General features: G+C 42.5%; 1 protein-coding gene and 1 long non-coding RNA gene across 2 annotated transcripts in view; one reads left to right on the top strand and one right to left on the bottom strand.

The window, feature by feature from the left end:
- The window catches only part of SLC17A8 (solute carrier family 17 member 8), a 66,851-nt gene extending 52,983 nt beyond the window's left edge, over window positions 1–13,868 (top strand). Inside the window, exons 11-12 of the mRNA XM_083179645.1 lie at window positions 10,219–10,346; window positions 12,699–13,868. Of these exons, the coding sequence (XP_083035771.1) occupies window positions 10,219–10,346; window positions 12,699–13,040 (470 nt within the window). The 3' untranslated portion in view covers window positions 13,041–13,868. The remainder of the gene's footprint in view (window positions 1–10,218; window positions 10,347–12,698) is intronic.
- LOC146074284 (uncharacterized) overlaps window positions 1–27,146 on the bottom strand; it is a 307,386-nt gene that overhangs the window by 225,753 nt on the left and 54,487 nt on the right. The gene's annotated exons all lie outside the window — the stretch shown is intronic.

The raw sequence follows: 27,146 nt of genomic DNA on the forward strand, positions 1-27,146 counted from the left end.
TATATATATATATATAGTGATGTGAAGAGGCGGCACTCTAAGGTCTTTGAAGAAATATTTCAGGCGAGAAACACCATCATTTATATCAATGTTTCAGTTTTATTATAAACTTTCGTCAGGATATCGTGCCGAAAGTTTATAATAAAACTGAAACGTTCATATAAGTTGTGGTGTTTCTCCCCTGAAATATTTATTCAAAGACCTAAGAGTGCCACCTCTTCACATCACTATCTACCCTCCTCCTGGATTGGAGTAATTGAGGAAGGCACCAGGGCAACTACAAGTAAGAAGGGATTGAGTGCTGGTTCCAATATATATATATATATATATATATATATATATATATATAATTTTCGGAAAAGTCCGCACTCATATATTGCATCACAAGCAAGGGGGGGTGCTCCTACAGATGACTGAACATCAAGGTATATCGGAGGTGAAAAAGGGCACTCACCAATAGTTAAAAGTAATTTTAGTACTTTATTTCATCACAATGAAAAAAGCTGACGTACCATCGACGTGACGTGATGTTTCGGTCTTGTGACAGACCATCATCAGGATTCCATGCAGCTTACAAACAGCAACTGTCAGACATGCAACCTGGCATCCATCCCTGGGGAGGATACACCTGTACTGCCCCACCGGGCCAGTTTAAATACCCATGTGCAGGAAGAGACATCATCTCCCATGCATTTCCATATACACCCTATCAGTCTCTAAAACATGATGTAAATGCTTCACAGAGGTCACCAACCAATAGGTATAGGTGGCACTCTAAAAAACGCCATTCTAACTGTTGTAAAAACATAGTGAATTGTGTGTAAACACACTTACCACGCTGGCAGCCGCCGGACCGGAAGTGCGTCATCCCGGAAGTGCCTTGCGTTCCAACTAGACTAGGAAATAGCCTGGATGCGTTCCACAGCGCTCCGTCAACCCGGAAGTCAGCTGTGTCGCATCTACACAGTCAGGGGATATCAGAATACAGTCAATCCATTTGCCAGGAAGCAAATTGCGTTCCAACAAGCGTCATGTGCGTTTCACCTGCCTAACTGACAGGCGGACAATCGCACTATATCATATGCTTTGGTCTGCATTTTAAGTATTGTGGACACTGTATGGTGGCACTTATCACCCTTGGAAACTTAATAAAAAAAGAAGAAAAAACTAACGAGACTGATTGTAGGTATGGATAGGTAATTCAAACCAGCCCAGTGGGCAGCACTCACAATAGCTTGAAAAGTACATACATGACAAAAAATGAATATATACATAAAAAATACAGAATAAAATAATAATAATAATAAATCATATCAAATCGATGTGATATTGATCGATAATCATATCAATCGAACCATATAATTTTTATAATTTTTGATTTTATAATTTTTATATTTTAAAAAAAATTTTATACCACAATTGATGTAAAATCATAGTGAAAAGAAATTTACTCATATAGAGTTGTGTTAATTAATTCACAACCATCGATACCCCATACAAAAAGCCAATATAGGTGAAAAAGTTAAACCATAGTTTGTAATTAAATCCTATCTAGTCTGTTTAAAGACCTAGGTAGATCATATCCGATGTTCTAATAGGTACCGATAGTACATCATTATGTATATATATACACAGTAAACACAAATATAGCGACAAAAAATTATATAGAGCACAGAAAAAAGTACACAGAAAAAATTACACAGAAAAAAATAAAGAAAAGGAACAACCTGGAGACACCCACTACTACTTCAAAAATAGAAAAAATCCAAACTAAGGCAATGTAAAAATGAATCATAAAAATGAAAAAAAGGGAAAAGGGAATGGGAACTCAATGGACTCTATCTCAAGAAAATTGAGAACGGATTATATTCATTTAGTCCTCGGGGGGACAAAGTGTCCAAGTCGAAGATCCATTTCGACTCCTTTTTCTTTAGCATCAGATATCGGTCACCTCCTCTAATCGGTTTCGGAACAAAATCGATGATCATACATCTCAAACTTGCCACACTATGGCTTTTCAGCAAGAAATGTTTTGCCACAGGTTTGTCAGTGGTCTTGGACTCTATGGCTGATCGAATGGACAGACGGTGATTCGCCATTCGTTCACGAAAGTTCCTCTTCGTCAACCCCACATAATACAGCCCACATGGGCATATGAGAATATAAATCACATGATCCATGCGGCAGTGTAAACGATATTTGATGGGTATCTTTTTCCCACTATGTGGGTGCGCAAACGTGGAACCAGTGTTCAGAGATCGACATGTTGTACAATCACTGCATTTATAGCAGCCATATTTTTTAGATGGAAGCCAGGTGTCTGCTTGTCTGGTTGGCTGTAGAAGCGGTCTCATCAATAGATCCTTAAGGTTCCTGCCACGACGGTAGGCACACATTGGAGGTATTGGGCTGACACTAGAAAACACTTGATCAGTCGCGATAATAGGCCAGTGCTTGGCAATCTTCTGTTTCCTCATGTGTGCACCCATGTCGAATGTATTGGCATAAATTAATCGTGGTCGTACATCAGGTGTAGATGGAGTATTAGGACCCATGATCCTGCTTTTTGCTTTGGTGAGGCACCTTGATAAGGTCACTTTCGAGTAGCCACGTTCCAAAAACCTTGTGTGCATTTGGGCTATTTGTTCATTAGCCGTTTCTGATGAAGAGTTGTTCCTAAGAACCCTTAGGAACTGAGATATAGGGAGATTTTCTTTAAGATGGGGAGGGTGGTGACTGGATGCATGCAATAACGAATTTCTATCTGTATCTTTTCGGTACAGTCTTGAGCCCAGTCCATCATTTTCTCTGTATAGTGTAACATCCAAAAAATTAATTTCAAAACAACTAAAAGAAAACGTGAAGCGAATGGGCGTCTCCAGGCTGTTCAAAGAAAAAAACATGTCCTGCAACTCCTGCTCAGCGCCCAGCCATATCAAAAAAACATCGTTGATATAGCGACGGTAATAAAAGATATTTTTACCATAGTCAGGAAAAATGTGCTCTGTCTCATACCTAGCCATATACAAGTTGGCATAGGCTGGGGCCAAATTCGACCCCATAGCCGTGCCTGTAATTTGTAACACGAACTTGTCTTTGTACAAAAAATAATTCCTGGTCAGTACCAGGGATGTCAGTTCAACGAGAAATTCCGTGGGAGGACCAATGCGTGATGGGTCACTCAGGATGTGTTTGATAACATCCAGTCCTTCAAGGTGTGGGATTACAGTGTATAACGAGGACACATCCATCGTTACAAGGATGGCATGTGGGGGGATAGGGGGGAGTTCTTTGAGGCTGTTGAGAAGATCACCTGTGTCTCGTAGATAGCTTGCTGTACATAGTACATAAGGCTGCAAATGGTGGTCAACATACTGCGCCAAAGGTTGCAAGACGGATCCCCTGGCCGAAATTATAGGTCGGCCAGGGGGATCCGTCAAGCCCTTATGAATCTTCGGCATGGTGTAAATCACCGGGCAGATGGGAAAATCTACCGTAAGAAACCCACAGACATTTTCATCAATCCAGCCAGAGGTCAGAGCAATTTTCAGAATTTGATCTACTCCCCTTTTAATATTTTCCCCAGGGTCACCAGGAAGAACCTGGTAGACCAATGTGTCACTCAATTGACGCATGATCTCTTTGTCATAGTCCACCCAATCCTGGATGACCAACGCTCCTCCCTTGTCGGCCTGTCGAAAGACCAGGGAGTCGTTGGCCATCAAGGATTTAAGGGCTTCCCGTTCAGACAGTTGTAAATTATGGTATTTATGACGTGAAAGCATAGTATTTTTGGTACAATCAGTAAGTCTCAAAAAAGTTTTAATGCTAGGGTTAGCACTCTGTGGGTCAAACGTACTGGGTTGTTTAAACAACGGTATATTGGATGACATATCAGAGGAATTACTCTTGTTGTTAAAAAACTCTCTGATTCTGAGCTTACGCCCAAATTTATACTGGTCAATAGCTGTACGGAATGGTTGATGCTCACAGGTTGGCACGAAAGAGAAACCTAAAGATAAAATTTTAGTTTCACTGGGATTAAGTTGATAGCTAGACAAATTGATAACTGAATCTAAGGCTTCCGATTTCTGCCCCTCCTTCTTCGTGTGGTACCCGCTTCTTCTAGTGGGGTATCTGGGTCGTCTCCTGTTGTTCCCTGTTGTGCTCTGGTTTTGCGAAAAAAAAACAGAACCAGTGGGGGGTTTAGAATATCTCTGATCACCTTCTCCTCTCTCAGATTCTGAGTTAGAAGGGGAGGAGGAAGTAAAATTCTGTCTTTGCCGATAATGTCTAGGCTGATTTCTATTGGACCCTGAGTTCCCCTTAATCCACCTATACACTTGATGGGTACTGTAGTCGTTATTTACTGTAGCTAATTTCCTTCTTTTGAATGCTATAAGGTCCTTCTCAAACGTGCCAATCTGCTCTCTCAACTTATCCGTCCATTTGCTTTTCTTGTCAGCAAGGAGAACTGCCAAATAAGACGCATTAAATGTTTCAATCTCAGACCTGATTTTATTCAGCTCCGTACCAACTTCTTCTATTACAAGGACCATAAGGTCCAGAGCACACTTGTTCAACACTCCACACCACTTGGCGCAAAACGCAAGGTTATTGCGTCCAATGGTGGGAGTGTTGACGACTCTGAAACCCCTGGGGATCTTTCTATTTCTGTAATACTCAGACAAAAATTGTCCGTGTAAAGTGAGCTCTACCTCACGTTTTTTCAATTTGTGAAGTCTGAAATATAAGTCAGATGGAGTGTCATCAGGCAATTTATAGTAAAAATAGTATGTTGACCACCATTTGCAGCCTTATGTACTATGTACAGCAAGCTATCTACGAGACACAGGTGATCTTCTCAACAGCCTCAAAGAACTCCCCCCTATCCCCCCACATGCCATCCTTGTAACGATGGATGTGTCCTCGTTATACACTGTAATCCCACACCTTGAAGGACTGGATGTTATCAAACACATCCTGAGTGACCCATCACGCATTGGTCCTCCCACGGAATTTCTCGTTGAACTGACATCCCTGGTACTGACCAGGAATTATTTTTTGTACAAAGACAAGTTCGTGTTACAAATTACAGGCACGGCTATGGGGTCGAATTTGGCCCCAGCCTATGCCAACTTGTATATGGCTAGGTATGAGACAGAGCACATTTTTCCTGACTATGGTAAAAATATCTTTTATTACCGTCGCTATATCGACGATGTTTTTTTGATATGGCTGGGCGCTGAGCAGGAGTTGCAGGACATGCTTTTTTCTTTGAACAGCCTGGAGACGCCCATTCGCTTCACGTTTTCTTTTAGTTGTTTTGAAATTAATTTTTTGGATGTTACACTATACAGAGAAAATGATGGACTGGGCTCAAGACTGTACCGAAAAGATACAGATAGAAATTCGTTATTGCATGCATCCAGTCACCACCCTCCCCATCTTAAAGAAAATCTCCCTATATCTCAGTTCCTAAGGGTTCTTAGGAACAACTCTTCATCAGAAACGGCTAATGAACAAATAGCCCAAATGCACACAAGGTTTTTGGAACGTGGCTACTCGAAAGTGACCTTATCAAGGTGCCTCACCAAAGCAAAAAGCAGGATCATGGGTCCTAATACTCCATCTACACCTGATGTACGACCACGATTAATTTATGCCAATACATTCGACATGGGTGCACACATGAGGAAACAGAAGATTGCCAAGCACTGGCCTATTATCGCGACTGATCAAGTGTTTTCTAGTGTCAGCCCAATACCTCCAATGTGTGCCTACCGTCGTGGCAGGAACCTTAAGGATCTATTGATGAGACCGCTTCTACAGCCAACCAGACAAGCAGACACCTGGCTTCCATCTAAAAAATATGGCTGCTATAAATGCAGTGATTGTACAACATGTCGATCTCTGAACACTGGTTCCACGTTTGCGCACCCACATAGTGGGAAAAAGATACCCATCAAATATCGTTTACACTGCCGCATGGATCATGTGATTTATATTCTCATATGCCCATGTGGGCTGTATTATGTGGGGTTGACGAAGAGGAACTTTCGTGAACGAATGGCGAATCACCGTCTGTCCATTCGATCAGCCATAGAGTCCAAGACCACTGACAAACCTGTGGCAAAACATTTCTTGCTGAAAAGCCATAGTGTGGCAAGTTTGAGATGTATGATCATCGATTTTGTTCCGAAACCGATTAGAGGAGGTGACCGATATCTGATGCTAAAGAAAAAGGAGTCGAAATGGATCTTCGACTTGGACACTTTGTCCCCCGAGGACTAAATGAATATAATCCGTTCTCAATTTTCTTGAGATAGAGTCCATTGAGTTCCCATTCCCTTTTCCCTTTTTTTCATTTTTATGATTAATTTTTATATTGCCTTAGTTTGGATTTTTTCTATTTTTGAAGTAGTAGTGGGTGTCTCCAGGTTGTTCCTTTTCTTTATTTTTTTCTGTGTAATTTTTTCTGTGTACTTTTTTCTGTGCTCTATATAATTTTTTGTCGCTATATTTGTGTTTACTGTGTATATATATACATAATGATGTACTATCGGTACCTATTAGAACATCGGATATGATCTACCTAGGTCTTTAAACAGACTAGATAGGATTTAATTACAAACTATGGTTTAACTTTTTCACCTATATTGGCTTTTTGTATGGGGTATCGATGGTTGTGAATTAATTAACACAACTCTATATGAGTAAATTTCTTTTCACTATGATTTTACATCAATTGTGGTATAAAATTTTTTTAAAAATATAAAAATTATAAAATCAAAAATTATAAAAATTATATGGTTCGATTGATATGATTATCGATCAATATCACATCGATTTGATATGATTTATTATTATTATTATTATTTTATTCTGTATTTTTTATGTATATATTCATTTTTTGTCATGTATGTACTTTTCAAGCTATTGTGAGTGCTGCCCACTGGGCTGGTTTGAATTACCTATCCATACCTACAATCAGTCTCGTTAGTTTTTTCTTCTTTTTTTATTAAGTTTCCAAGGGTGATAAGTGCCACCATACAGTGTCCACAATACTTAAAATGCAGACCAAAGCATATGATATAGTGCGATTGTCCGCCTGTCAGTTAGGCAGGTGAAACGCACATGACGCTTGTTGGAACGCAATTTGCTTCCTGGCAAATGGATTGACTGTATTCTGATATCCCCTGACTGTTTAGATGCGACACAGCTGACTTCCGGGTTGACGGAGCGCTGTGGAACGCATCCAGGCTATTTCCTAGTCTAGTTGGAACGCAAGGCACTTCCGGGATGACGCACTTCCGGTCCGGCGGCTGCCAGCGTGGTAAGTGTGTTTACACACAATTCACTATGTTTTTACAACAGTTAGAATGGCGTTTTTTAGAGTGCCACCTATACCTATTGGTTGGTGACCTCTGTGAAGCATTTACATCATGTTTTAGAGACTGATAGGGTGTATATGGAAATGCATGGGAGATGATGTCACTTCCTGCACATGGGTATTTAAACTGGCCCGGTGGGGCAGTACAGGTGTATCCTCCCCAGGGATGGATGCCAGGTTGCATGTCTGACAGTTGCTGTTTGTAAGCTGCATGGAATCCTGATGATGGTCTGTCACAAGACCGAAACGTCACTTCACGTCGATGGTACGTCAGCTTTTTTCATTGTGATGAAATAAAGTACTAAAATTACTTTTAACTATTGGTGAGTGCCCTTTTTCACCTCCGATATATATATATATATATATATACATATATATATATATATATATGGAAGGAGGCGGCACTCGACAGGCTGAATATATCGGAGTCCTTTAATCTGGATTAAAGGACTCCGATTTATTCAGCCTGTCAAGTGCCGCCTCCTTTCTCCTCTATTCAAGTTGGCCCTTTGTGGACTTGCAATCGGATGGCACTGCAGCACTTATGTACCCCACATGGACTCTAGTAAGTCATTTTTTATTTGAGTGCCGGATCTCTGTTCTATATATATCTATATATATATAGATATCTATATATATATATATATATATATATATATATATATATATATATATATATATATATATATATATATATATATATATATATATATATATATATATATATATATATAGCAAGCAGGTGAGGGCACTCCGGAAAAACTTTGAATAATGTGCCGGGGTGCAACAAGCAGAGAGGGGGTAGATACTTGTGCAAGAGCTGCGGCACTCCACGGTCTGAAAAAAAACGAGCACAGGGACACTTAGAGTGGCCGACGTTTCGGAACTTTAATCTGTCTTCAAGGCAAATGTTCATTTGCCAAAATTCATTTGCCTAGAAGACGGATTAAAGTTCCGAAACGTCGGCCACTCTAAGTGTCCCTGTGCTTGTTTTTATTCAGACCGTGGAGTGCCGCAGCTCTTGCACAAGTGTGTATATATATATATATATATATATATATAAAAGCAATCCAGCAATAATGGCACTCCAGAGTAATTTCCAGCAAAAACAGGGTGCCATTGGTTGACGTTTCAGTCCTTAAAGGGGACATAATTACATTTTCAGTTGCTGTAACTGTGTCAATCTATTGTGCTATATGTGTGTGACTCTATAGGGTGAAATTTAATAGGATGAGATATTCAGAAAGTGAGAGATTTGGTAAGAAATCTCCAGTTTTTTTAAAGCGGCAATCATTTACACTTTAAAATCAAACTGGTTTTGCAGTGCAAATGATTGCCGCTTTAAAAAACCTGGAGATTTCTTACCAAATCTCTCACTTTCTGAATCTCTCATCCTATTAAATCTCACCCATTGTGTTGTTAGTGTGTGTTAATGCAAGATAAATAAGTTTTAAGTAGGGCATTAAAATTTGAAACCACAATTGTGGAAAGGTGCCCATTGGAATCCAATTACCCTACTTTAATGTAACTCTTGATGTTGGCATCTAACAAGCACATTAACAATTAATAAGTGAGGAAAGCCCTTTTGCTGGGAATTACAGTATTATTTGCTATATTTTATACAGAAAATCAAGTCAATATGTTTCTCCACTTTTGGAGATGTTGCGCTTCTGTCCTTTTCAGCAAATGTAGATAGAACATTAAGGGGGGGATTTATCACAGATGTTTCCTCCGGTGGAAATAGCGGCCCTCGCCTATTCAATGCTCCCGTTACCAACAGCAGTAAAGGCAGGTTCCGACAAAACAGATCCTATTTTTTAACGTCGGATCTGTTTTGTTGGAAACTGATGTGGATTATCAAATTCACTGGTGATTTTCACCAATCCACGGCCGTTATCGCCAATCCTCTGACTTGCCGACACTCGACAGTCAAAACATTGAATTCCGGCTGTTGAGTTACAAGTCGAGAGAAAAGAAAAAAGTACAGGATTCCGGCTGTCTGGACTTTTTTGACAGTTGGAATTCCAGATTTGAATACCCCCCAAAGTACCAAACACGGACTACAAACCGACAGAAGCTATTTGGTACTTTATCTCTCTCCACAAGACAGTGGATCCCACGTTTTTTTTAAATCACAGAGCCCTAGAGTATCAGAATTTTTTTCCGGCGCCCCTAGACCAAACATTTCAAGTTAATTGTGTTTATATGTGGTGAAGGACAAAATTCACTTCTGTTTTAAAGATAAAATTATGTTGGATATGTTTTAAATACGTTCATAAATGTATAATTTCTAAACAGTTTTTGGAAAACATATTACGTAGGTCAGTGGTTACACATGCTCCTATACGGTAAACTGATAACCTGGGCTGCATGGTGTGACCTCACGCTGTTACTGTGTTCATTCTCATGTCTCTTGACATGTCTCTTGACATGTCTCATGTCTATGACTCATGTCTATGACTCAAGCTGGTTGTAATTCACAAAATAAGGAATGTTAATATATATAGAACATCTGTATATTGGTGACTACAGGGAACACATAATCAATGTAACAGAGGTTTGATATTGATGCAGAGTGATGGTGGCCTCCCTACATCTGTGACACCATTTTTCCCGATTGGCTATCCAATGCTATTTTGAGATTTGAGTAAATGCACACCCACTTGGGGTGAGGCTGGAGGTAATAATAAGATACATTAATACCCTGCAGACTGGTGTGCTGCTGCTGTACCTTCCCTTCTTCAACAATCCACCAATATTGTGTCTGTAAATTGATGAATTGCTTGATGAGACACTAATCTTTATTGGCTGTTATCTTGTTTTAGGGTTTAACGTTAACCACTTAGATATCGCACCAAGGTACGCAAGTATTCTTATGGGGATATCGAACGGTGTCGGAACATTATCTGGAATGGTGTGTCCGCTTATTGTGGGTGCAATGACAAAACATAAGGTAAAGGATCGGTGCAATATTGGGGGAAATGTGAGACATTCTCGTAGTATTGTATTTGCCCCTTGTTCTTGCTATACAATGAGGATGTAAGGATCTGTTTACACCACAGCTGTTTCAGGCACCACTCCGCTGTGTCCCCAGAGGATGTATTGTATCATATGGGAGATTCTCATCTACAGTCGCCTTGTACGATTTTCTCAGCACATACTACTTTGCTTGTATGCACTTTAAATTCACTGTTGATCTGTTTTAATATCAAAGTTAGCCCACAGACCCACCAGACATTTATACTAGCCAGAGCTGTGATTCTCCCCTTCCATAACGTAATCAATAATTTGACTGTTTATATATTATTCCTTTGGTACAGTACATAGGATGAGTTTTTGCCAGGGCTGTAACTATGCGAAGTGTGCAGAATACCCTGGGGTCAAACTGACCACTGCCAAAACTGCTGGATATCCGCTACATTGTGCCATCGAGACTGTGCTCCCCTCAGGGGGACAATATATATATATATATATATATTTTTTTTTTTTCAGCAGCTGTCACTGCAATGTCATCTAATACTACATATGCTACCCTTAATCTCTGGGAGTGCTGGACCCCCCCCCCCCCCCCCAAATAGATTAACATTGGGTAAAGGCTGAACTACCAGTGGTGCAGCAGTAGCATTGAACCAAGGCCACCGGAGAACTAAGGGGTTCAGTGCTGCATGGCATATTGAGAGCTTGGGTTACAGTGGAGGAGGGGGGGGGGGCACAAATTATATTTTAGCACCTAGGGCAACCACTCACAAGTTCCATCCATGTATGGGGGCATGCAGTCGCCTCACCCCAAAGAGGCCATGAGATGTGAAAATAATTTCTCTTTTTGTGGAGTGGCACAATGCTCTTTGGTGTCAGTGCATAGTTACAGCTCTGTTTACTACTATGCCCTGGACTATAGAAACTGATAATTACAGTATTCTGGTTACCTCAGAACGGCCTTCGCTCTCTGCTGGAGGACAGGTAGAGGAGCTCAGGGTATTCTGTTCTGGTGGTGCGTCCTAATTTGTGCTTATAAATTGGAAGGTGATGAGATGCTGTGCCTGACAACACCACCTATTGGATACGTTTATCTTAGATGCTGCATTTAATAAGCAACTCTCCTATACTGTCCAAAACTCCTAGGGAATCCCAGAATCTGGGCTCAGACTGCTATGCAGGGCCAGTGTAAGGCTCTTGGGCACCATAGGCAAAACGTCCTTTTACTGCCCCCAACCTCACTGCCACAAATACCCACTTTCCAGCCACTCAAGTGAAAGTGTGAAGGTGGCGTCTTAGAAGTTACATAGCCGCCACCTGTATTAAGTACAAAAAGTGTGTCTTCGTCAAAGACATCCCTAATGTTGTGATAGGCGGACCTGGTAAACTGACCCACTGCCTCTGGCTTTCATTTATAAATCCTGATCATGAAATAATGAGATTTGTCCATTCTCCAGTTGTGTTGGCTGCTCGGAAGACTAATATGCATACTAGCTGAATTGGTTCATATTGTTTCCATTTTTATCTGCACTAATACTAAGGGAACAGACATGTTTGTGGTTACTATGCGATCTCCTTGTAATTATTAATGAATTGATGCACTGGCTGTATAATCACATCTCGTGTGTAGGCTACCCGCTGAAAATATGCTGAGAAAAGCTTGGACAGAGATAATGTGGATAGAGGAAAGTACCAACCTATTAGCTACCTGCCATGTGACAAGCTCTGTTTGAAAAATGAATTACTGTAATAGCTGATTGGCTGGTACTTAATTTCTCTTTACTTAATCTCTATTATATTAAATATCCCCCCTTAATGTTTCCATATTTTGCCTAATTTTACTTTTGTTTATTTGTAAGGAAGCAGTATGAAATCCCGACGCCGAAATCCCGACAAGGGGGGGACGTGGATTGCCCCCCCTTGCGGGCTCGCTGCGCTCGCCACGCAGTGGGCCCGGTGCCTCGCTACGCTCGGCACACTAATTTATTCTCCCTCCAGGGGTGTCGTGGACACCCCAGGAGGGAGAAAGTGTCAGGATTTCGGCGGTTGGGATTCCGGCGTCTGGATTCTGAACGCTGGGATCCCGACCGCCGGGATTTTAACTGCATCCCATTTGTAAGGTATCATAGTGCTCCACGTTGATAGGAGTATGGGTCGTAGAGTTGACCTTCAGTGGTAGACCTTCATAGGATAGACCTAATGACAGTATACTGTTGATGGGCAGTGGGGAAACAGACCATACATATATTAGTAATACATAATATGATTTAGTTCTGTGTTCTTTTGTTCTAAATATCATTTGATAAAATAAACATTTATTTTATTCTAGACCCGTGAAGAATGGCAAAATGTGTTTCTGATTGCGGCATTAGTGCACTACAGTGGTGTTGTCTTCTATGGTATCTTTGCTTCGGGAGATAAGCAGGAGTGGGCGGATCCAGAGAGCCTTAGTGAGGACAAGTGCGGTATTATTGACAATGATGAACTTGCAGAAGAAACTGAACTGAATAATGAAACATTCACTAGTCCCAGTAAAAAGTCAAGTTATGGTGCTACCATACAGAGTAATGAGGTACGCAAAGCCGGCTGGAGGAAGCAGAAGGGAATGACCCAGGACTTTGATGAACAGACACCCTACCACTATGAGAATGGAACTTTTCAGGACGCCTAGTACTGGGATTGTAATGCTTGAGTGTCCCAATAAGCACAGCATATTTGTTTTTAGGAGATTGAAGATGCAAGAGTTATAATGGATAGCATGCCGGCACTTTTACTACACAATGGAAATATTGGCTATCCTTTTTTATTTTATTTATGTAAATGACCCACTGAACATATTGGTTATACCATTACATGGTATAGTGCACTTTAATAGCACTGCAAGGCTCCAAGCTATGCAATATTAACATGCATGTGCCCATGATAGCTGTTAACATTTCTCTTTTCAGTTGTATGTATTTTCATTTCCGATTCCCTTTAGGAGCTTATATCCCAACACTGTGATACTCTCCTCTAGCTCTGATCTTTGATGTGTTAATGTTTTATTTCTTTATTTATAAATATATACAAAGAACTCAGGGGTAGATTTATTAAGCTCGGTGAAGTGATAAAGTGTCTGGTTTTTATCACCGGCCAATCGGTTCGTTCCTGTAATTTTTCAAACCAAGCCTGTAACTTCACAGGTAGGAGCTGATTGGCCGGTGATAAAAACCAGACAGTTTATCACTTCACCGAGCTTAATAAATCTGCCCCTCAGTTACTACTTCTGCTCTGTTGCAGAGACTTTGCTGACTGGTAGTACAACTGATGATATTGGGATAATCTGTATGTCCTTGTGTGTTCAGGGTGATGATATTTGTGTTTCTTTCAGATTCCTATTTTTATATAACCTGATAAAATAGGCATTACTTGAGGTAACTCATAATAAATGTTTCCTAAATAATTGTCTGTCTAGTTTCTCAGTATGTACAACAGTATCAGAGAGCTGAGTACACAAGCTACTTCATTTAGAGCCAGATCTGGACATCACGGGCAGGGCTGGGTGTTAGGCTTTTGAGGGCCTGGGTCACTTTTGACAGGGGGGCCCCCTCCCGTTACTGGCCGCAAACTGCACGGGAGAATATTACGCTGTCAAAACACAGAGTAAAGGCAGCATAAACTTAGTCAATGGGTAACTGCAGAAGGTGGAATAATATATATAGTCATTGTGTCTCCAGCATGATGGTAGACAAGCATTTGGTCTACATGACTTAAGGTCGACATGGGTTAGGTCGACAGGGTAATTAGGTTGACATGTTTTTTTTTACAGTTTCTTTAGCAAAAATGTGACGATAGGCTGTATTTCATGCCCTACCATCCACTAGGGCATGGTGGGAGAATAAAATAGTGTGCCTAGCGTAGCCAGCCACCGTGCACGAAGCATAGCGAGCTATGCGAGAGGTCGCGGTGCTAAGTTCATGTGACATGTGCCGACTGGCGGTAGTTCATGCCCTACCATCCACTAGGGTGTGGTGGGAGAATAAAATAGTGTGCCGAGTGTAGCGCGTGCTACGTTTTTAGTGTTTATGCTACGTTTTAGTTTTTATGTTGACTGTTGACATTCCGGTAAAAAAAATAAAACATGTCGACTTTTTGTCAATGTAGACCCATATTGACCTAATGACCCTGTTGACCTAAAGTCATGTTTAGCTTCCTGCATGTCGACCTTAACTCATGTCAACCTAAATGCATGTCGACCTAATGCTTGTCTACCACAATGCTGGTGACCTAATGATCCATACCCATATATATATATATATATATATATATATATATATATATATATATATATATATATATATATATATATATATATAAATAGTAGAAAATACCACATGAAAAGCCTGGGTTTGTCCCTCTGTACCTTACTCTGCAGGAGCCCTGACATTCTCGGCGCTACCTGTGATTAAAAACCCTCCCATGACGAGGCTGCAGCTGCTGCTGTCAGCCATGGGCCTGAGAAACATATGATGAGCTCCACCAAGCATAGCTCATCAGAAGCCAATCATCCTCTGACCTCTTGTGCAAAATCTCATGGGACTTCGTCAACTCCCAGTAATGCCCTTAACACTTGTGCAGTTTTGCAGAGGCAAATTCCTTCTCAGATGGACAAAACCATATGCACTGCAGGGGGGCAGATGTAACAGGTGCAGATAGAATTAGATTTGGGTGAGTTATTTTGTTTCTGTGAAGGGAAAATACTGCCTGCTTTATTTTTACACTGCAATATAGACTTCACTTTGAAGAAAAACCCCACCCAAATCTAACTCTATCTGCACATGTTATATCTGCCCCACCTGCAGTTCACATGGTTTTGTCCATTTGAGAAGGAATTTGCCTCTAAGAGTGAACTAGAATAAGGCCCAGTGTGCCTTGGCTCCCAGTGCTCAGCACCATTAATCATTGTCACGTCAGCAGATAGGTGAAGCTGCAGCAATACCCCACTCACATGCACAAAACCTTTAGCTAAAAAAATATACCACAGGGGGCCCCTAGATAGAGGGGGCCCAGGGGTATTGACCCCATGTGCCCTAATCCAGTCCTGATCACGGGGCCCTAGGGAAGATATCAGTATGAGGCCCCCTCCCTCAACAATCGATAGCACTATATTTTCTTCAGTAATAGATCCCCCATAACCCCTAATTACACTGGCATTAGTAGATCCCCTGCCTTCAGCATGAGTCCCCCGATAGCTCCTGTTTAATGGTGCTAATTAGCAATGTCAAATGGTGCTGTAAGGGGAAGGGGGTGCAGCCGGTGTCCCCAGCCCAGGGATGGTTGTTACTGGGAAATAGGGCCAGAGGAGAAGAGGGGGGGGGGATGAAACCAGGGGAATGTCCAGCATTTTATGGATATCCCCATAAAAACGCTGGCCATTCCCCTGGGAATGCTGGTGTAGATGCCTACTTGGGACAGGCAACGGATTTCGGCAGATAACGGGCATTTGGAAAGTAAGTACGGAATTACTTTTCAGAGTGAAGGCTGCAGAAATCATTCGATAATCAGCGACCGTGGAATGATTTTTTTGCCCGGGGGGCCACATGTGAGGGGATGTGTGCGAGGGGATTCAGGTGAGGTGGATGTTCCGTGGGGCGGCGCTTACCATTTCACAGCCTGTAGGCTGCGAGTATACGCAGTCTAGCGAACAGGTCTGAATCAGGCCCAGTATATATATATAGTCCCCAGTACACTGAGATTATAAAAAATGAACACTGTTGAAATGTTCCTGTTGATGGGAAGTTTATTCCAATAATAAACTGCACACTTGACAAGGGAGCCGGGGACAGTGTAAATAGGCACTGAAGGAATCTGTGTATATTAGAACCTCATCTCCGCTGATTTATTGCCCAGCTGTGGCTGTAGGTAATGACAGCTGACGTACTCACAGCAATGATGGATTAAGGATCGCAGCCCCACTGTAAACGCCTGTTGAATATGCCGTCACCGGCAGGTATAGGATCGCAGCTTTTATATTGAAGACTCCCGGCCATCCCAGGGCAAGACAATAGCTGTATGGAAGAGACTATTTGTAAAGGGAATGGGAGTGCTATGTAACAGTTTAAAAAAGGGGGATGAAAAGTGCTTTGCCTGTGAAAAAAAGGGTATGTTAAAAGGTATTTTATAAACAAATATACATTGAATAATGTTTACAATGTTTAATGTTTACTCTTTATATGGAGTGATTTTTGTTGGTGGCTGGAGTGGAATATGGCGGTGGTATGTGTGGAGTACACTAATGCTGGGTACACACCAGGACGACTAGGGCCCGATCAGCACAATCTAGATCCGATTCCGATCAATTGGATGCAGATTGTGTGCTGATTGGGCCCTTTTCTGAGCTGGTGTGGAGCGATTCCGATCCGATGCGCGGTCCCGCGGGTCGGTCGGTCGTTATTGAGATCCTACCTGCTGCAGGTAGGATCTCAATGACGACCATACAACCGGGTGCGGGTCGCCATCGGATCGGACCCGCTCACGGTGCACATCGTGAGCGGGTCGTGCCCTCCCGCGTCATCGTGAGCGGGTCGGACGAGACACTGACGACCCGCTCACGATGTGCATCGTGAGCAGGTCGTCCTGGTGTGTACCCTACATAAGACAGCGGCCTACACTTTCCCTACAATACCTCTTTTCTTTGTAGTTCCATGCAGAGCTGTTAGCGTTACTTCTCCCATCCACTCCGTGCTGTATATTCCGTCTGGCTCAGGCCGGAAGTTCGGGAAGCGTCTTTCCGTGTGTGGTATCGGCGCTGTGTGATGAATGAATTGTTGATCAAAAATGAGATACAGAGTTTATACTTTTCCTTTCTTAGTGTCTTCTAGTTATTATACTATGACTGTACTGAGGCATTCTTCGTGTATACCCCTCCCCCCCCCCTCCCTGGTGACCCCCCTATTCCTGCATCTTTGTCTCCCCTTTCTTGTCTCCATTATACAAAATAAAGTCTTGCTGATATCGGTCTCATACTATCTTCACTACCCATTGTATGATGATTCAATCTGTTTTGTATATCTTCTCACAGTACCACTGTGAATTTGTTGGGTTACAGCTTATTCTGTGTGTTTTGTATTTTTCCTTTTGCAAGACTTAATAAAATATATAATAAAAAAAAAAAAAATGAGATACAGCACTGTAGAACAGTGGAGTTGAAGCACAAGAGATTGTAGAGTAGTTAAGTAAAAGCAGAGGTCAATAATAAGAAATACAATGCTGTGGTTTTAAACTTGATGAGGCTGGGCTATAAATTTCTTAAAATATTGTATGTGAATGAAGGGCTATAGAGAGCTGGATTGGGTCCGAGTACTGTAGGTGATGTGGAGGCATGTACCAAGGAAAACTGAAAAGAACAGTATGAACCACTAATCCAGTATTAGGTCTTTGCAGGGGTTAATCAATGCAATTTCTTACTCCCACACATAATGCAGGTAGAGGAGACTGCTGCTGCTTAGTCTAATGGGAAGAGATGCTGGTGATGCTGCAGGTGAGAATAGTGTGTGTGGGGCTTCCTAGGCCCCACCAACAAGCCAGGCCCAGGTAATAAGTGCCTGCCCCCCTTTCCTTCATGGCGCCCCTGTATGAATGAATAATCTTTATATGTCATGAGAAGGAGGTTATCAAGTAAGTAAAGATGTACATCTTTGTCCTTCAAATGTAGGAAGGCAACTAGAGATATATTAAGAATACTCTTTTGTCCCAATTATCTAAGCAAAGCATGATGATTATATGCTACAGAATCTGGCCTCCAGTGGATCTAGATCAGTGGTGCGTAACTTGGTACTCATGGACACCTAAAAGTTCTGGTTTTCCATGTATCCTAATAGAATTGAAAGAGAAATACTAAGTTTCACCTCTAGATGTTTATTCAGCCAGGTGTGGCTCCAACCATCTTCCTGGTTATGTTTGGTTACCTACACCTCTTACACTTTGTAACCTCACCTCATGGCAGGTTATATTACCTGTCCTCGCGTTCCTTTTGCTGGGCTATATAGTAAGGAGATGACTGAAAATCGCACATTTCACAACTGAAAATCGCACGTTTTCATGAGTAAAAATCGCACTATATCCCACTTGATTGCGCTTTTTTGCCACAAATTCGCATCTCATTAAATATGCGGTTTACAAGAGAAAAATGCGATGTGCGGCGATTTGGTACGATTTTGAAAAGTGCGATAAAATCGCATCCTATTAAATGTCACCCAGAGTTTCAGGAAAGTGAGAAAACAGGTTATTTTGGGGGAAGTGATACCTTCTCAAGTGGTGCACGTTGATGATAACACTAATTTGTACGTTCCTTCAACTCTTTTCTTAAAATTGTATGTGACTGCATTAGAGGGTTATATCTTGGAACCGCACCAGGTTGATTGAATTGTGTAGCGCATTGTGGTAATCAGGTGTTCATAGTGTTTGACTAATGGATTGCATCAACATAAAAACAGTCACTTACTTCTACTGATCTGAAGTGCGGACTATTTCATGATAAAACTACATGCTATACAGAGCAGGTTCATTACTCTAATTTGCACATCAGAAATTAACCAACATAATTTTCCATTGATATCAACAATGTGCTATAATTTAGATAACTATCTAATCTCTGAAGATAAGATCTTGTTTCGAAATCTGATTAAATATATCGATATAGTGCAGATAATACAACATCTGTAATCATTGATTTGGACCCTGACCACCTTTTCTTTTACATTTCTGATGCAATAAAATGAATTCATAAAACAGTATGTGTATAGAGCTGTCTCTAGGAAGTGACTTAAATATATAGGTTAAGTTCACTTCCACAGACTTAATTTTCACAAGTAATGAGAAGTGTAAAATTCACAATTATCTAACGGGTAGTTAGATAGATAATGACCGTGATCATTTTGGTTCTGCAATATAGTTTAAAGCAATGCTCAAAGTGGAATTGCAGAATTGGAAGTATGGTAAAGCATAAAGTACAGTAGGTTGTTACAAAAGGGAAGCTGTCAGCATCCCGGTGGTGATGATTCCGCATCCTGACTGCTTTCAGAAGACCACCGCAACAACACGAAAAACATCACAATGTCAATGCCAGAATACCGACACCTGGCATTCCAATTAATGAGTATGCAGGGTTGGGTTAGGCTGGAGAAGAGGGGTTTAAATTTAGGCACTAGTGGGAGAATTTTGGGTTAAGCTACAGCAGAGCCGGATTAAAGGGGGTTACGGGGGTCAGTACCCCCAGGCCCCCCTGTCTAGGGCCCTCCTGTCATCAGCATATATTTCATTGTATTTTTTTTCTTGTTTTTTATAATGTCTAGCCACAGGTTTGGCACATGAGAGTGGGGTAGGGCTGCTGGTGCCTCAATGAATTCTAGGTCCCTGCAGCTATATGCAGAGCAGCGGAAGCCAGGGCACGCTGTCTGCAGGAGCATGCATTGCATTGCTGGGAGTTTATTAAGTCCAATGAGGCTTAGCCCAAAAAAGTTCAGAGAGCCATGTCATACCCTCCAACTGTACCGTTTTTGTCCAATGAGGCTTAGCCCAAAAAAGGTCAGAGAGCCATATCATACCCTCCAACTGTACCGTTTTTGCCGGTACAGTACCGTTTTTTAACGGTCTGTACCGGCTAAATCATAACGTACCGAATGTACCAGTTTTTTTGGCGATGGAGGTACACAGTCAATAAGTGGTGCTGTTGTTATTGGAGGCGGCGCCGGGAAAGAGGAGCTGGCTGCAGAGCGAGGCTTGCATCACATCCAATCACACAGCAGGGGGCCGGGAGGTGACGCTTCAGTCCACTCCTCTCATTAACAGCAGCCCCCAGCCTCCGTTCCTGAGTGACAGCTCCAATGGTCGTCACTGAGTCCACCCACCCTGCCTCTTAGCTGCGCACCAGCGAATGTTCCTGAGCGGAGTTGCGCACTTCATAACAAGACCGCAGGCACCTGCGACCTGACGGCGGCGGAGACCTCCGGCGCTCATCTGGGGTATTCGGCAGCCGGAGCCCTGAATCCGGAGCCTTGAGAAACCAGCAGCACTGGATAACACCTTTTCAAACTGCCTCTCAGCTAGCCTGCCTGACGGCAAAACTACATTCATGAAAACTTAGCTCTGGAACAACAATTTACATAAATACCCAATTCTGTTATTCTCTCCCCAGTTAGGTGTCTTCTGCACAAGTCTGTCAGCTTATGCAATATTTATTAAGTACAAAAAAGGATTTTTGATACTCTGCGCTGCTGAGAATAAGTTTATATGTAGGTCTGCTGATTAAGAATGATTCCGGACACACTGTTCAGGTTTTATAGCAATTTTATAACTTTAAAACATGTATCACATAAATGCAATATATACACACACAATACAAACAAAATAGAAAATATACCTAAAATATAACCAGATAATACGAAGTAGCACTTAGTAATGGGGTATCTCCAGATCTCTCATTGGTGGTTGAAATGAGGTATTATATTTGGGGATTTGCAGCAGTTCAATAAATGACAAATGGTGTCCGCTAACTGCAGGGTTAATGAGCCGATGTGGGTAGAATAGCCAGTCCTTTTAGCATGTATGCTGACACGAACAGATTGTTAGGTAGGCAAAAAGTCTTTCCCAGGAGGGCAGAAATAATTGTATTTTTAAACCCTTGTAAATGCTCGCAGTGAGCGTATCAGTTCAATGGTTTCTCATCCTACAGGCAGGCGGTCTCCAGATGCGGTTGAATATACTGCGCTGTCAGGCGGACATTTGAAGTGAGGAAGCCGGTAATTGTATATGCACCGCCGCACTCTACGGACAGGTGTATCGACCGTGCTGCTGGTGCCTTAGCTGGAAAAGTTGGTAGGCACATTCAATGTGACTTGTAGAGACCAAATGGAGTGCTCTGGTGATCCCACAGGAAATTGAGTGACGTCAACGCGTTTCGTAACCACTGACTGGAAACTTTTTCAAGACAGATTCTGTCTGACATTCAAGGTGCTATTTAAAGGCTGAAGAGCCTATCAGTACTAGCAATTAATCAATTACCATAATTACAAGATAATACAAATTGAATTTACATAAAAACACAGTGTGTCCGGTATTTTAAAAATACAACATGAATAAATAGAAATTTGTAGGTTCCTAGTAACCGCATCTAATATACTTAAATGTCAATATTTTATTATTTTTATTATTTAGGTTCATATTACCCCATCAGGACCGCAATTGTCTCCAATTTGGTTAACGATTATCAGAGGAATACAATTAGCAGGTAATATCTATGTATTATAAGGAGAGAATGAAACCGTTTCCTATTGAGGCTTGATGATTGATACTTCAACTATGTAGCTAACATATCTACATTGCACAGATCTCCAATGTCCAATCTAGTATATGTAAATAATCTTATTTCTATTTTTATTTTATTTGCAGAGAGAGTCTTTCAATGAAAAGAAAAAGAACAAGAACAAATATATCAAAAATTGCACTTGTAGTCCCAGCAGAAGAAAATATATATAATAGAAAAAAATGTGTAAAAATAAAAAATATATAATAAAAATTATATTAAAATCATGAATAATTAAAATAAATAATAAGTTAACAGAGAATATTGATAAATATAAACATAACCTCAAATGCACGTACATAAGTAAAAATTATGTTGATATTAGGATGAATTAGATTGAATTTGGATGCCTTCCAATGGTGATAATACTGATGTACCGTATATACTCGAGTATAAGTCGACCCGAATATAAGCCGAGGCACCTAATTTTACATAAAAAAACTGGGAAAACGTATTGACTCAAGTGGGACCCGCATTCGAGTATAAGCCGAGGGGGGCTTTTTCAGCATAAAAACTGTTCTGAAAAAGTAGGCTTATACTCGAGTATATATGGTATATATATGTACACACACGCATATACATGTGTATACACATATGCACACATAAAGATAGTTCTTAACGCCCACATAACGTCATCTTTTAACAGAATTCTAATCGATGTATCTATTGTATAGTTCTGTTAAATGTCCATAGGGAGTGAGGGAGGAGGGAACTGCAAACCAGCGATGTCGTATAAAATGCGCATCGGTAGTAGAACCCAATTCCATCACTCTGTATGGATTACAGACAATCAGATCACATCGTCATATAGCGAATATACACAAGTATGGAGAAAAAGCGCCAGGATTCTTGTAGTTAGAGTTTGGTAACTTAACCCCAACTGCAAAACCAAATATTTATTAAGTGTATTATTATTATTCCTGTCACGGTTGATGACACGCCGATTTTACACATGGCCACTCCCTTTTACCAGTGGCCCCGCCCGCTGTGTACCGATTTCAGCCCATAAGATGTTGGAGGGTATGCCATGTACTAAGCTTTGATTGGTGAAGCTCATCACATGTTTCTCTGGGGTCCGATACGATTTCCCGGCGGTCGGGATCCCGGCGTTCAGAATCCCGACACCGGAATCCCGACCGCCGAAATCCCGACAAGGGGGGGACATGGATCGCCCCCCCTTGCGGGCTCGCTGCGCTCGCCACGCAGCGGGCCCGGTGCCTCGCTACGCTCGGCACGCTATTTTATTCTCCCTCTATGGGTGTCGTGGACACCCACGGAGGGAGAAAGTTTCGGGATTTCCGCGGTCGGGATTCCAGTGTCGGGATTCCGACCGCCGGGATCCCGACCGCCGGGAAATTAACCGCATCCCGTTTCTCTGGCCTTTGGAGGAAATCTTCAGCATCTTGATCAGGGGAGGGTTCATCACAGGCAGTGACTGCACTGTCAGCTACCTGATCCTTTGACATTTTTGCACACAGATAAAGGTATAGAGGGGCAAATACAAGATATTCATGGTGGAGGGGGTGTATTACACACCCACATTCCCTTACATGCTGCACAGTATACCTCACATACACACCCACATTCCCTTACATGCTGCACAGTATACCTCACATACACACCCACATTCCCTTACACACTGCATGGTATACCTCACATACACACCCACATTCCCTTACATGCTGCGCAGTATACCTCACATACACACCCACATTCCCTTACATGCTGCGCAGTATACCTCACATACACACCCACATTCCCTTACATGCTGCGCAGTATACCTCACATACACACCCACATTCTCTATCATGCACAGTATGCCTCAATACCCCTGAATTTCTAGATAAGAAGCATTTGGCCTAGGGGTGCCTTGAAAATATTTTGATGCTCTAGGGCGCCGTGATTCAAAAAAGTTTGGGAACATACATGTTTATTTAGAGTGGATATTGTTTAGAAATGTTGCATAGTGTGCACACACTTTACCATATGCACAGTGGCGTAGCTAGAATTTTTTCTCCCCCCTGCCCAAAAAAATTCCGACCCCCCCGCCAAGAAGTGGCAAAACAATGGACTATGGGTGCTGCTGGCTGAGCTGACAGGCAACCCAGGCAGCAGTGAGCGCTGAACTGGTCCCGCTCCATGCATATCTAATGAGCGGGGACCCAGCGCAGAACATATTTAATGAGCGGGGACTCAGCCCTGCCCTGTGCATATGTCATTCAATATGCACTGCACTGGGTCCCCACTCATTAGATATGTACAGGGCGGGACCAGCTCAGCGCTCACTGCTGCCTGGGTCATCTGTCAGTTCAGCCAGCGGCGCCCACCACAAACCCCGCTGGCGCTGCTCCCCCAAGCCGCCGTGGAGTCTGCCACATATGTAGCTACGCCACTGCATATGCACCCACACTACATACATACTGGGAATAGGGGTAGATGTCTTCTAGTGGCTCGGAATGTGCCACTGTCACACTTCCTGCTTTACCTCCCTACCGAGGTAACACTGACAAGATTGACATGTGCAGGTGTTGGAATGGTAGGAGTACTGATAGGACCTAGGCTACTGATGCTGACATATGGATTTGCGGGGTGATGTGGTACACATAGAGCTGGCACAGTGAAACAGGCATTGGTTACAAAAGAGGGAGGGCCCTTGACAGGTTAACTGGCTCTGAGCTACCCAGAAGGTTAGGGTTTAGTTGTGGGTAGGGGGTTAGGTTTAGGTGGTGGGGTTAGGTTTATGCACTATATTGTGTGGATTAGGGTTGGGGGGTTGGGCTGCAGGGGGGAAAGGTTTGGGCGGGGGGGGGAGAGGTTAAGTATACTGACCTCACCCCTGTTGGGATTTCCTTTTTTGGGATGCTGCTGTTGGTATTCTGACTACCTGCATCCTGACTACATATCTCTTACAAATTGTCACTGTGTTTTTCAAGGAATTTGCTGTTCTAGCACAGATTTAAAGCCATTGTTTTGTAATGCTGAAAGGATTTTACTACTGAAGTGCATTGTTTTACATTTTGCCCTGCTATGGACAAATGGGGCGAAAATAGTACTCGACTCCACAGCATCATCTGATGGAGGGGAAGAGAGCAATTACATCATCACTCAGGTATGCAATGATATTTCAGACCACGGGGGAGAATGAAAAGAGCCTGAATCTTCCCCATCTCCACTTCTTCTGTATGACGTTACTTTTGCATAAAGGAGGTGTGTTCATTCCTACATTACAGATTTGCAAAAGAGGAGATTTTGCGCCATAGCAACCAATCATATACTACATGTCAATTTAACTAGCACCTTCTAGAAAATACTAGCAAACGTAATTGTTTTCTATGGACAATGCCTCCAATGTTGTAAACCAGCACATTAATAAATAAGCCCCTTAGTATGCAGTTGGTCACATGTGATCATACACGAAATACCTACTGTACAGCAAGGCCGGATTAAGGGGGGGGGGGCACAGGGGGTCAGTACCCCTGGCCCCCTCTATCTAGGGGCCTCCTGTGGTTGGTATGCTGAACATCGGGTGCCAAGGCACACTGACTGCACAAGTTTGCAGTCCATTACTAGGAGTTGACTAAGTCCCATGAGATTTTGCACAACAGGGCAGAGACTGAGTGGCTTGTGCTGAGCTCTGCTTGGTGTAGCTCAGGGGTGGCCAACCCTCGCCTCTCGAGCCGCATGCAGCTCTCCCCCTGTTAAAGTGCAGCTCCTGCTCCGGCAGGTAGATCGCGTGCCCTAATGTACCATGTAAATATCAGCTGAAGCCTCTGAGGCTCTCAGAGGCTTCAGCGCTCCCAGGGATGCAGTGCGCGGATGCAGGGGGACGTGATGACATCACCCGCGGATCACGAGTTAGGAGCCACAGCGCTGGGCACAGGGTGTCACTGGGGTAGAACAGGCACCCGCTCCACACACTGAAATCTCCATGCCCCCATCCCTCACAGCTCTGCTATTGCATCGGATGGAGCTGTCTTCGGCACCTGTCTGCCACATGCTGCGTCCATCATGCTGCTTCTGAGATACAGAAAGCACCGCTAAGAGACCTGCGGCACTGTGAGTAAATGACCCTGGGAGGGGAGTGACAGGATGCCTCTCTCTCATCAGTGGCACTGCCACTCTTTACACCTGATTCTGGGACTTTTGATGCCATAAACATGTAACTGCTTCATGTACTGGCTGTCACTTGAACCTTGTGCAGCTCACCCTGTCTCCCTGGCCTGTTCCTTCTGTCCTTTACCCCAGTGTGTCTACCTCCACCTCCAAACAAAATAGCAGCCCCTCCCTACCCACATCACTCCCTGCCCTTCCTCATATTTACCCTCAATTATACAAACTTCTCCCTGCCTACACACCAACTGTTGCTTGCCTTTATCCTCCACTACCCTAACTGCCCCAGCACTGTCCCTGCTGCTGTGTGCCCTCATCCCACCCAAGGGGTCTAAATAGACCACGCCCCTTTTTCGGAACGTGCATGTTGTTGGCTCTTTAGCTTGACTGCAGATATTTTTCGGCTCTTCAACTCTGACCGGTTGGCCACCCCTGGTGTAGCTCATCATATGCTTCTCAGGCCCATGGAGGACAGCAGCAGCAGTGGCCTCATCATGAGAGGGTTTTTAATAAGAGGCAGCGCTGAGCATGTCAGGGCTCCTACAAAGTAAGGTACATATGGACAAACACAGGCTTTTCATGGGGTAACTATATATATATATATATATATATATATATATGTCCAGGAGGGATCCGGCACTCCCACTGTAGAACAATACTCACTCCGGTGCCTTCCCAGGGGGGGGTACCCCAAATATACAGTACAGCAGCTCACCAAAAAGCAGGGGCGTCACTCGGAGACTTCAGAAGTGATTTCTTTATTCAGCAAAGCATGAACAATCCATGCTTTGCTGAATAAAGAAATCACTTCTGAAGTCTCCGAGTGACGCCCCTGCTTTTTGGTGAGCTGCTGTACTATATATATATATATATATATATATATATATATATATATATATATATATATATATATATATATATATGTTTTTATTAATCCCACCCCCTGCAGTTATCTATTGAACAAGTTTACTGCTGTTACTCTGTGTTTTGACAGTTTAACATTCTCCCATGCAGTTTGCGGCCACTAATGACTAGTGGGAGGGAGCCCCCCTGTCTAAAGTGACCCAGCCCCCCCCCCCAAAGGCTTAATCCGGCCCTGCTGTACAGCACTACAGAAAATTACAATGAACTGTGAGTTGGAAAAGGCTCCAATAAAACTCAAAATCCACATCCTGGTTTTTATTGGAGATTCTACCTTTTCAAACAGTGCTTATTATTTGATAGCAATAGTGGGTCTTTTGATTACAATAAATACAGGGGCATATGTATCAAGGCTTTGAGAGGGATAAACCAGTGTTCTCCCCAGAAACTTTTTCCAGCCAGGTG

This window comes from Crinia signifera, chromosome 4, assembly GCF_055691185.1.
Source record: "Crinia signifera chromosome 4, ASM5569118v1, whole genome shotgun sequence".
NCBI lineage: Eukaryota > Metazoa > Chordata > Amphibia > Anura > Myobatrachidae > Crinia > Crinia signifera.